The following is a 12,940-nucleotide window of genomic DNA, read 5'->3' as shown; positions in this document are numbered from 1 at the left end:
AAGGGCAGCTCCTGCAGAGCAGCCATGCCAAGACACACAGCCTGGGAAACAATGAACTTTCCAAGCAGCCCTAGTGAAAATAATCACTTTTGTTCCATGAGTCAAGTGAGGGCTCATGTCAGAATATCATCCCCAGCCTCACCAAACACTAATTTCTGCAGGTCTAAAATACTCCATTGTAAACCTCAAAAGATGACCTATTTCCATACAACTATCCTTTGTCTTTACCTTTTTGTCACATGGTATTTTAGACATTTCCCAGGTTTCAGCCACAGCAGAAATACAAACATGATGATATCTGAAGAATTATTGAAAGGTTTGGCTTTTTTAAAATTTCACACAGTCAACTCAGATGAAATAGTACTTCTGTGTGATATTTTAGAGCAGCTATTTTACCAAACTACATTTCTATTCTCTTTGAAAGCCTAAGTTCTGGTTTAACAGCCTAAGTTCTGTTAAACCAGAACTTAGGGATATGAACAGGAATAGAAATACAGTCTGAATGCATCTAATAAGATGTCCAGGTGTGAAAGCTTGAACACGGTGTGTAGCCCAATGTGTGTGTAACACATGTACAGAGCTGTTTCTTACCCAGGCTCTGAAGCTCACTAGTTTTTGCTTTGATAAGACAGCTTGGTATACTGAGTGAGAACACATTAAGAACCAGTCTCCTCTCCAAGCAGATGGCAGCTCCTTATGGCAGGCACAGAGCACATGGTTACAGGCTTGCTATTCCTGTGCAATGCCCAGAAAACTAGGACTGGGAGATTTGGGGTTTGGTTTTTGTTGTTTTGGTTGTTTTTTTCTTACTTCAACTCTTACAAATGAGTAAGTGCACATAAGTACAAACATAAACGTCTAAAACTACATGGTACACAACTTTTCCAGCCTTGATTGGCTTTTAAGTATGCCATACTGGAGAATATTTGACCTATATTTATAACAGTCCTTAAAGAATACCCAGAAGAATATATCTTTCTGTCAATCATCTTTTATCACCTCAGTAAACCCATCCATCCCCTTTTCCAGCACCTTAAATGTCACTGGGGACTGTAGGTCTGTTGTTTCCAGTCCATAAAGCTGGAGAGAGGGATATTCACATCCTACAGTGGCATTGTCAGATCCACTATTGCTACCCTTCTCCTGCCAGGTACAGTTACCACATGTCCAATGCTTGCAGGGAAAGCAGTAGGCCCCAAAAATTAAATTATCAAATGTCATTTTCTTTTACCCAGACAAAAATAAAATGAGATTATGAGAAGTCTTTCTCTTGATATATTGCTGCATTATTTGCTGTAAAGCTGTCTTACTTCTCAGAGAAGATTCTGCTTTGCAAATCAAGGACTAAAGTAGGCAAGCAAGGATGCAAGCAAAGAGGGAAAACAACACAGTTGTTAAAAAAAAAGAGACTACTGCTTCAGTCTTGGCTATCAGCCAGAGAGTGGAAAGCAGATTAATAACTGTTATGGTAAACCACTTCAAGGAAACCAAGATACCCAGCTATCTCTACTTTGCCGACATCATTTTTTTATCTTTTAAATGCAATCCAAAATAAAAACCTCTAACCCATGTGGAAAACCTGGCTTTGCCCCCTTGTCTACTGGAAATAATCAGAAGGCATTTTCAAGCTAGGTGGTAGTTGACTTTTTAACCTTCAGGTAAGATGGTTCCTTTGTCAAGTACATGTGCATTCTGTTGCTTGAAGTTGCCCCAAGGAGAGGAGGAGAGCTGGACTGCTTGCATTTCCCTTTTGGAAAGTGGAATGCCAGTCAAGAAGCAAGATCTCTCTAAAGAAGCCAATTTGTAGTCTCATCATGTGTGGGAGTGTTTTGCATGTCACTGTCTGTCGAAATAATTTGCCAGCGGGGTGAATTTCCTCAGCTGTGCATCAGGTGTTGAGATGCCACAAAAGTCATTAAGAGGGGGCAGCTTGGCGAGAAAAGAAGAAGCCAAAATCCCACCCAGTCCACTCTGGGGAGCTAAATGCTGAATGATAAAATGTATTGGTAATAAGTACTTAGAAGAAAAAGAACACTGTACAGGATACAGTACAGGATGTGCTCTGTTTCTGCCATCTATCAAAGGGGCAGATGTACAAGCCCACTTCACATGTACACACTGTTATTAAAACCCCTTTGCCTCAACAGCAGAGGCTGGAGACTTCATTCCTGAAGAAAACACACACTCTCTGCAATGCATTCACATATACAAATAAGATTATAGACATGCAAATCTAAACCAATTTCTGATTTCTTCTTTTCCCAATTATGGTTAACAAGAGCAGAAGCAAAAGTTGTGTCTTAAAGCTCAGTATTACTGGGCTGGGGTTGTCAAGATGACATGTAGGTACCAATTAATAATCACTGTTGCAGAAAATTTTGAGTACTACCTATGAATTTTCTACAGCCTAGTTCTCTATAGATAAGGCCAAACTTGACAGTAGTGACATAAAAATTCTACTAATCAAAACACAGGCATAGATGATTAAATAAGGTTTTGCCTGTATGCAATTACTTAAAGGTAACACCAGAAGTTGCTGAAAGTTTGTTTTGAATAGCTTCCAGAACCATCTGATTCTCACTGTTTGCAAAGGTCCCTCAGGTCCAGTGCATGCCATCATCACAAAGCCGTGGCCCATCCCCTGACCTAGCAGGGCTTGTATGTGGCACCAGTTTCCTTTGTCCTGCTTTTGTGCCTTCAGACACCAGAACTAAATGCCGGGATCTTTCCATGCCCAGAACCAGCCCTGAGATGGTACCACTCCAGCTGAAGTAGCACAAAGCTTCTTGAATCCTGAGTTCAGAGCATCTGTTCTCATGTTTTACCCACTCAGAATAAACCAAGAGCATATTTCATGCAGGCCAGTCTTTGCAAAGGTATTTCAGAACAAACATTCCTCTCCATTCTCTCTTTTTGGCATTATTTTCCTCTCCCAACTCTGCCTTTCTTCTACAGCTGAGTCAAGCTGTGTCTACTAATCAGACACGGCCAGGAGTCCCTGAATAATTCTTGCATTTTTCCCCACTGAAATTCTCCCAAAACAATGAACATGGCTAAGAACTCAATGTATATAGAGAGATTGTATTCACAACCAAAGCTTAAAATACATGGCATTATTTACCACACCTGTGCACTAGACTAAAAAAATTAACAGGTGCCATCCTTGTCAAAGAATTCTTCATCAGTGGCAGTAAGGGAAGATTTATAGAGGAATTGAAGAAAGGTTTGCCTGATGGTGGATAAATTGTAGCTTCTATCTGGGATGGCTATAATATTTTAAGTAGTGGATACATCATGCTGACAAATAGCAAAAGCTTTAAAAATACAGAACCAGACCCCACACCAAAATGCATAATTTTTTTCACACTCAGTCTCATGTAGGGAACTTGCTTTCCCTCCAAACAATTTCTTATTCATTTGCTGTATTCTTATAATCTATTTTCCCTTGCTTTCTTTGAAGTTCTTTTCCTATTTAACACACGTTTCCCTTCTTCTAAGTCTTCTTTGCAACACTTTCCCTCTTCTTTGGATCTACATCTTCCTTTCCAGTGCCAACCCCACATTTTTTACATCACTTTCCTAGCAAAAGGCAGAGTTGCTTTAGGCAAATCTCTCATGCTCCACTTTTAGGTAGTGAGAAAGATGCTATTTGTAAAAGTATCCAAGACAACAGAAGAGAAAGAAAATGGAGAGCTAAGCAAAAAAAAAAAAAGACTCTGCACTCTGTTATAGTCAAATTCCATTATAAGTACTACACAGCAGTGTACAGTAATGGTAATGGTGATTTACACCTTCACTAAAATAAGATTTGTTTGAAAGCAATCAGTACTCATGGAGTCTTGTCTGCAAAATGGAAAGCAATTCTTATAGGTATACAAATACCTGATTAAGACATACACACTTCACTCTTCTAGTATAATTTTATAAAGGCAGCTTGAACTAAATCTGAACCTGCAAATTAATTCAGATTTTGCTATCAAAAACACCAGGGTAGACAACTCTGCCTATGGAGGAGCTGATGCTGAGTTTTCCAATACACTATTTCTCAGGCAAACCTTTGGATTTTTCAAGTCCTTACCAACCTTTGAAATTTTAAAGATTCACTGTCATCAGGCAATCCTTGCCTTGCATGTTCTGAATCTTTATATTTTCTAAACTTCCACTAAATTAGCATTCTTTCTCCTTTAACATGCAAATTTGTACCCCTGATGCTTATCTCATCTTGTAAGACATGAAGATTTCTCTTTAAAAAATACCCTAAACCACCTTGCAACATCTGTGTTGTCACACTGATTTCCTGGGCAATGATCAGATTCTTGCGGCTGAGTGAAACACTTGGCATTTAGCCTTTTTCTTCTTCCCTCTGAGAAACTAGGTTATTATAGCTTCATAAAGCAATGCCTGGATGGTATTACTAGCTAATTAATGTCTATTTAGTGGAAAGGGCTGCAGCCATCTTCCAGCACCTACAGGCATTTTTTTCTTCCTCTCCCTAACAAGACCAGATGGTATCCTGGCCAACCTTCGCCCACCCTTCATAAGCCATGCACTTGATTCAGAAAATGCAGCCAGCAGCTTGGGAAACACATTACCATCACAGCTGGACAGATGCTAGAAAAGAGCTGGTTACTGCCCCGAATGGTGGGAAAAATTAATTACTTCAATTAAAAGATGTAGATTAAACCTCTACCAAGATACAGTCACCTTTTCATCTCTGTATGATGTTGGGGTTTTTATTTTATCGAATTTTCCAGCTCTCGTCATATAACAGGGTGACAAACAATGAAGAAGAGAAATATATGGCCAACAACAAACACACAGCAGGTTGTAAGGTCTTCTGCATCTCACTGCAGCATTTAATCATAGGATGAAACCACTCATGTACAAAGGAAGGGTCTAATTTCCTGTATCAGTGCAGTCAGACCAGAATATTTATCTTTTTTCAAGATCAAGCACCTCTAGTCCTAGTAAATTGTCTTCCCAATGTGGGTTTTTTTTTTTAAATTGATGCTCCTATTAAACTACAATCTGCCCCAGCTCATGGTTACTGCATCAAGACACTGTTTCATGTCCTGTCCAATCCATCACAGATCAAAGAGCTATCAAATAAGGAAAAAACATTAAATACTATTAACCAACATCTACCTAAAAATAACATTAATTCAGTTAATGAAAAACAAAAGCATAATTTTTCTCTCAGAAAGACCCCTGCCTCAAAATCATTATATTCATACTATGCTTTAACCAAACAAGCTAGTGATCAAAAGCAACGCCTAACATTAGAATTATTTTTAGATCAGGTATTCTGCTCTCTGCTTTCATTTATTGAAATAATATAAGGGATCATTCACCTTCGAATTTTAAGCTACATTCCTCACTTGTCAGAAATAATTTATCTTAAAGAAGTTTTATATAAATGCGAGTATATGTGAGTATATATATATATATATATATGCAATTACACACATTTATATGTGTATATATAGTGATGACAGACACACTCTAAGCATCCTGAAGCTATATTATGACCAGCTGTTTGTCATACCTTGTTTAGGAGAAAAAATGACCACTGAGAAAGCACTTCCAGTGTGTCATCTATGACCCTTTCTCTCACACCAAGTCCCCTGTCATTTGCCCTAGGCTATAGGATAACACATTTTGAGCTGTACAATATTTCTGACTGGATAAACATGTTGGATGCTGATGACTCTTAGAAGACCCATGAGAACTCTGTGTACAGGAAGAATTGACTGCTCTGTTCTCTGCCATATCCCTGTTTAGGAATTTTGCTGAAATCCTTTTCTCAAGTTTTAATTGAAAAATAATTTCTGAAGGGACAAATCTCTGCAAAGAACCTGTGAGCAACTTCAGCTGCCAAAATATAATAATGCTTTCTAAAGTACTAATTTTTTTCTTTCAAGCACTATGTTAAAGAGATATTTTTTTTAGATTGCTAAGTCAAACATCCAGAAGCTCATCATACTGCAACCCTGTTGCACTCAAATGTTATGAAAACTTTTAGTCACATTGCCACTTTCTATTTTCTTCTACTGGACTCTTGCCTCAGAGTTTAAGTGAAAATCTTCTTGCTATCCTCCTGTATATGCACTACACAGCCTCAAGATTTATTTCTTCCACACTGCCAAAACTGTGCACAGAATGCAAAATGATTCATGTCCTGCTAAGCATCTCTGACAGAGTCTCCCCATAGTATCCAGGTTTCTCAAGACCATGAAATTTACCCTCACTGTGCTCCTTTAAGGTGAGGTTGCAATATTATCTGTATTCTGCAGCTGGGAAAGCAGGCAGAAAATTTCCATTCATTTTAGTCATACAACCTGAGGCAACAGAAATCCTATTTCTCAGTTTCCAGCCCTCCACACTCTTTCAAAATCTCCTTGTAGTGGCCCCCCAGTAGCCAAACCTACTTCACAGTGGACATGCACAGAATGAGCAGCCCATGGTTAACCGGCCACTTGAGAAAAGTTTGTTGTAAAATCTTCACCTTTCAGAAATTCTGTCACAGATGCTGAAAAGAGAAGCCAGTCCAACAGGGCATCATTCAGTTGTCTAAAATTTAATAATACCTTGCTGCCTCCACTGAGGTCCCCTGACTCATTTACCATACACCTTCCACCTTGGCAGCAAGTGAAGCAGTGTCTAAACATATTTCAGAGCTTGTCCACCTGTGTAATAACCTGATTAAAGTCAGAATTCTGTATTCTGGAGAGAAACAGACAGAGACCCTTCCCCTATGCCCCTAGCCTGTCTCGCTCATCCCTTACCTATCTGTACTCCATGCCCTCCTCCTTTTCCCATTCTGACTCCCCAGACACCTGGTTATCCTCTGTACCCTGAACAGCTCCCTTCCTTTAACCCTGTTCCCCAAGCCCTGCACATGCTCCATCTGTGCTTCTACTCCTTTGGCTCTTGCAACCTCTTTTCCTTGTTCCTTCATACACCTTCTCCTGACCCTCTCCATCTGAACATGACTGATGCATCCCTTTTCTCCTTGCTGCTGGAGAACAGCTAATGAGCAGCACAGTCCCACTTCCCTCAGCCCTGCAGGCAGATCTGCAGCCTGAATTAAGCACAGAGAAGCATAACTCCTCTGTGAGCATGTACAGACAGAAACTTTTGAAAGCAAAGCTCTTGAATCTGAGGTGTCTCCAAAGTGCACAAACAACCTCATCAGCAGGGCAAATTTTGGGGTAATTTTCTAGGCAAAAGGCATCTCTCTGGTATTATGATGACATTTTACTAAATGTCAAGCTTCCAAAATTCCATTCCAATGAGTTTCATTCCACTACCAGCCCATACACATCTCAGGAAAGAACCAGTGGATTTATTTATTTGAAGGAAGGTCATTTAAAAGAGCACATTTCTCACAAATCTTGTCTTCAGAAAGAACTGGCTTTTTTTGTTAAAGTTTTTACTAAAAGAAAAATAATCAGTCATAGACTGAGTCTTAGCATGAAAAATTTCAGACAAAACAATTTAAGTTTAGAGAACTTGTAAAGTAAACAATTCCTCATAGTAGGCTGTGCCAGGGACACTTTACTCTGAGCCATGCTAGTAGCTTATTTTGTGCTTAATAAATCCACCAAATGTAATTGTTGCAGCTAAGCAAACATTTCCAGTCATGCTGATGTAAACAAAATCATTCTTCTTATCAATAAGAAATCAGTCCACATGTTCTCACCATTTCTCCACAGTGCCTAAAACTGTCTAAGCATTATTTTTCTCACAGCTTTGCCAGCTTCAGATTTTGGGCCCTTCCATTCCAGTCTATGGAAAAATGAACCTAAGTTCACCATTTTTCACTTTGCAAAGGATATCAAGAACTAATCCAGAATCCCTCAGGGAGGAAACCAGGCAATTTTCTCCTGGCAGTGCTACCTTGATCACCCCTTCTTGCCATGACATCTCCTCCCGACAGCAGTTTTCAGTTAGCTGGAAAGTTTCCAATTGGTAGCCACATGGCTAGACAGCCTGCCATCCCCACTGCACCTGTCCTAGAGCTGTAGGCTCTGCCTGCCCTGTACCTTGTAGCCCTCTCCCACACACATCCTGACAGGAAAAAAAAAAAATCTGAAAAAAGGCCACATTGACACTAATCCTAATTTTTCCATACTATGTCTTAAAAGCTGCCTATAGGGTTGCTGATACAGTAGAACTACAAACACAATTATACATAACATAATTATTGGGGAAAGGGGGGAATATGACACCAAATCACAAATAACTTTCAAAGCCAGGAACAGAGTTTTGACAGACATTTCCCATCTAATCTTTAGAAGTGATCCACTGGCAGTTTTGAAAATCTAAAGTGAAATAACCAAAAAGTTGAGAACAATTTCTAACATAGGTAAGCAGAATAAGAGGTATTTTTAAATCAATCTGAACATAGTAGATAGTACTAAGGCAAAAATTTCTTTTATGGGGAAATTATCAAAAAGAAAACCACTGTACAGCCATCCTACATGGTTCAAGATATGAAAACCTTTGCCTACACCTTTGACAGCAAGCAGCAGTTATGCTTTATCACATTGCATCAGAACTACCTTGAGGGTGAATGCTCTGACCTTTCACCAAAACAGTTGCCAAGAAGATTTTCAGGAACTTCGGACATCAAAAATAAGGTATTTTCTTTCAAAAACTTGGATTTAGGTTTATTAAAAGGAGAGGGTGCATAGAGAACAAAACAAAGACAAGCACATAAAATAATGGACAAAGAGGAAGAACAGAAGGGAGAAGCAAAAGAGAAATAGCAAAAAGTATTTGTAATTTCAGCATATCAGCACAATTCATTAAGCTTAAAGGAGATATTAGGAGTTGTCTGTGGTGACAGGGACAGTGCATCATCAAGCAGATAAATGCAGAGGGCTCTTACTGCAGCATATGTGTCTGGCTGGCGTCCTTTTGTTTGTCAGGTACCTCGTAGTGGGGAGAAATCTTTCCAAGGCCGCTGTCACTCAGCATCCTCTTCCGAACCGCAGGGTTCCACCTCTCCGATATTCTAAGGAGAGAAGGAGGAAGAGAAAGGCATTCATACCCCTTGTGTGCTCCACTTGGAAGCTGTCTTATGTTTATTGGTTCCCAGCATTTTTCAGCCCATAGCAAGTTAAAATAGATTAATTCACTATGAGTGCTCTTCCTAAAGAACAATAGAAGCATTTCTGGTCTGTCAAGAGGATGATTAGAAACAGAGACACGTCATGATCATTCTTAGGCACAAAGGGCTTCAGGGCTTTACACAGTGGGATCAGAATTCTGACCATGCAGAGAAGTTTGTAACTCAATCATTAGAGATTTATGGCAGGATTTAGGGTCAGGTGGTGTGAGGTGGTTAAAAGGTGCTGAAGTCCACTAGTCCTGCTGTGTGTTCCAGGAAGCCTAATGGAGTAGATGTTACACTACTGTTCTCCTGTCATTACCACAGCTGGATTTGTTCCTACTGAATACCCGCCCTCCCACAACTCCTAAACCTTCAGAAAAGGGGGCCAAGAAAGAGATGTCCATCTCTAATACACCTGATGAAAACCAGATTCCAGCAGCACTCACCCAGTTGCCTGCTCCACTACCAGGTCAGGCATTCCTGGTGGTGTTCCCACCTGCTGAGACATTACCATCTCTGGGTCCAGAATAAAAATCTCGTCCTGCGAAATTTCCGTCACAAAGTGCAAATGTTCCTGTTGGAGTGACACAAGCAACAAATAATGAACCTGCTCCAGCACTGGTCCCTCAAAGTACCCTGCTGCCCTAGAATGAGTTGAGTGCATGTCAGGTTCCCTGAAGAATATTCAAGGGACTTTGTATTGAAGTGTGTGCTCATACATACACACACATTAAAACCAACGCCGCAGAAGTCACCAATTTATTTGCCATTGATTTCAAGCCAAACAAGATTCCCCATGAGCAAGCTGCACATTCTCAGCAATATTTTAAAGGCTGTTCCTCAATGACTATGCCATTCTGATGAAACCTGGAGCTTTATGAACCCATAAAGCTGAGGTTTGCTTTTTGAAATGAAGACCAACACCTGAAGTCTCTTCTTTGATGATGGTTGACAGAACTTTTCACTTCCAGATCTCCACCAGTTGTACATTCTGTTTTCACATCTCCATTACCAAAGCTCTCTTTCTCAATCCTTTATTTTGTTATTGACACTGAATGCTTATTGTTTTTCAAAAAAAACCACTGAGTGTGAGTATGCCTGTCTATGTAGTGAAATGGGTAGGAAATCTGCCACTGTTTGTGCACTGGGACCAACACACAGTATTTAATTTTTTTCCCCACAGAATCACTGGATGAAGGAGTAGGCATTAAAAATGACCATTAGTACAGCATCAAGGATTGGAGAAATGCAGAATAAGCCAAACAGAGTCAAACTGCCCACTTTAATCTGTAGCAGCATCTTCTTCACCCCTGCCTTCCCAATGTTAGATTACAACATCAAACCATTTGTTTGACTGTGTGAAAAGTCCCACAGTGTCTACATGCAGACACTGAACAGGGGAACTCTGAACTAAGTCACAGCTCCCTCTGCTTGAGCTAAAGCACCAGCTGCTTTTGCTAAGAAACTGTAACATGTTCATGTGATTCAGAAACAGCTTACGCAGCTCTCAGGGGGACCAGATACAAACAACCAGAGTGTGAAATCAACAATTTGCACTTAACGCTGAGCAACTAATTGGCATGTTCTGGCTACAAATCAGAAACACCAAAAGCCTTGTAAAATTTTCAGTGTCTTTTAAAAAATATATTCAGATTGTCAGATCTACGCCACAGGTTTGAATCCAGCAGAGATAGACACTTTTTTGGGGTTCCTTGTGACTGTTTTGTGCATCTCTGTTCATAATTCTCAAATTGTAACAACATCTTAATTTCCATAGCTATTTCATGGCATACACATATACACACACAGGATCAAGGCTTCTGATGCCTAAAAGCAACATTGAAAAGATAAATACAAATACATTGGTGCCACACAGATGCCCCTAGTAAGACTTGATAAAGAAAAAAATTGCAGAAAATTCTGATCTGTACCAGATTGGTAGTAAACAGAATGGTCAGCAGATACAAGACTTCAGTGAAACAACATGAATTAGATTAACTAAAAAACAGCCCAAAATTTTTTTCTCCACTTGTCATGAGACGTCATGAGCAACCTTTTGCAACAGACAGGAAGAATGGCAGATAATTCATTTTAAGCTGCATCTGATGTAGCCTTAAAAAAATAAATCTATAGGAACAAAAAACAAATAGGAATTTACCTGAGATCTGTCAATGCGGTAAAAACGATCAGCAGAAGTTGCTGCAAGACAGAGAAAAAGCAGCAGAAAATAGTCAGAGCAGGACTGCATGGACAAGCTGGGCTGCACTAACATCACTGGGTCCCAAAATAACCCCTGTGTCAGGGAAGTCACAGTGGCTCCACAAGAACATAAGTTAATTGCTATATGAGTGGGGTATCTTGGGTCAGTACTGTGACCAGCATCTTTGTCAGTGGCACAGAGAATGGAATCGAGCATGCCCTCAGCAAGTTTCCTGCTCACACCAGCCTTGGTGGAGCAGTGAACACACTGGAGAAAAGGGACACCAGCCAGGGGGACCATGGCATGCTTGAGAGGTGGGCCAGTGTAAACCCCATGGAGTTCAGCAAAGTGCAAGATCCTACATAGGAGCCATGGCAGTCCCAGCACACCTACAGGCTGGGCGGAGAAGTGATTGAGAGCGGCCCTACGGAGAGGGACTTGGGGGTGATGGCTGCTGAAAAACTCAGTATGAGCCAGCTGGGTGAGCTTTTAGCCCAGAAAGCCAGCCATATCCTGGGCGTCAGTAAAATGGAAAGTGGCCAAGGGAAGGGATTCTCTGCATCTACCCTGCTCTTATGAGACCCTGCCTGGAGCGCTGTGTACAGTTCTGCTGCCCCCAGCAAAAGAAGGACCTGGAACTGCCAGAGTAAGTCCAGAGGAGGGCTGTGAAGTTGATATGGGGACTGGAGCACCTCCCTTACAAAGACAGGCTGAGAAATTTGGGGCTATTCAGCCTGGAGAAGAGAAGGTTGCACGGAGACTTCAAAGCAACTTTCCAGCATCTGAAGAGGTCTACAGGGAGGCTGAAGACAGACTCTTCATCATGAACTCTGGTGACAGGACAAGGAGCAAGGGTACAAACTGAAAAAAGGGGAAATTCAGACTGGATGTTAGGAAGAAATAACTGTGAGAGAGGTAAGATAGTTGAACAGGTTGCCCAGGGAACTTGTGAATGCCCTAACCCTGGCAGTGTTCAAGGTCAGGCTGGGTAAGGCCTTGAGCAGCCTGGTCTAATGAGAAGCGTCCCTGCCCATAGCAGGCAGGTTGGGCCTAGATGATCTTTAAGGTCCCTTCAACTCTTAACATTCTATGATTCTGCAATATTCATAACCCATTAAATGCTGAATTTAAATATAAGGCTTAATGAAACAGCAGTCACTAAAAATATTAACTTAAAACAAATATTTTTAAAATGTATAAAATGGATTTCAGTCTTATAAGAAGAATTGATTACATTAAAATATGTGACAGAAAAAGCTGCTTTGTTCCAATGAGAGTATAGCAAGTATTACTGAATTTGATGGGTCTAATGGGATTAATTCAAATTCTGAATCTAAAGAAGAATAATATAATTAGGAGCTCTTTATAAATCAAATGCTCGGCCACAGATATTGACTCTGAATTACCAGTATGTTCAAGGGAAATTTATGCTACTCATGAAAAACACATGAAAATGGGGGGATTCACAAAATAAACCACATATAATGAATCCTGTCATTGCCAAATAATTTATATTACTAACCCCAAAAGTATTTATCATCTACAATGTGCTTCACCAGATGTGATTTTTTTGTATCTGCTTTGCAGTTATTTGGGTGAGTGAAATCAGGTTCATTCACTCT

At 40.3% G+C, this 12,940-nt stretch overlaps 1 protein-coding gene across 2 annotated transcripts in view; it reads right to left on the bottom strand.

Moving 5' to 3' along the window:
• The window catches only part of DGKI (diacylglycerol kinase iota), a 99,463-nt gene that overhangs the window by 35,586 nt on the left and 50,937 nt on the right, over positions 1 to 12,940 (bottom strand). For both annotated transcript variants that reach the window (XM_041487495.1, XM_041487497.1), the window contains 3 exons: positions 11,277 to 11,317; positions 9,565 to 9,692; positions 8,894 to 9,019 (listed from right to left, as the gene is read on the bottom strand). In XM_041487495.1, the coding sequence (XP_041343429.1) occupies positions 8,894 to 9,019; positions 9,565 to 9,692; positions 11,277 to 11,317 (295 nt within the window). The remainder of the gene's footprint in view (positions 1 to 8,893; positions 9,020 to 9,564; positions 9,693 to 11,276; positions 11,318 to 12,940) is intronic.

Source organism: Pyrgilauda ruficollis, unplaced genomic scaffold (assembly GCF_017590135.1).
Source record: "Pyrgilauda ruficollis isolate IOZ18807 unplaced genomic scaffold, ASM1759013v1 scaffold80, whole genome shotgun sequence".
Lineage (NCBI taxonomy): Eukaryota > Metazoa > Chordata > Aves > Passeriformes > Passeridae > Pyrgilauda > Pyrgilauda ruficollis.
The sequence above is the reverse complement of the archived record's forward strand: the minus strand, read 5'-3'. Positions and strand labels throughout refer to the sequence as shown.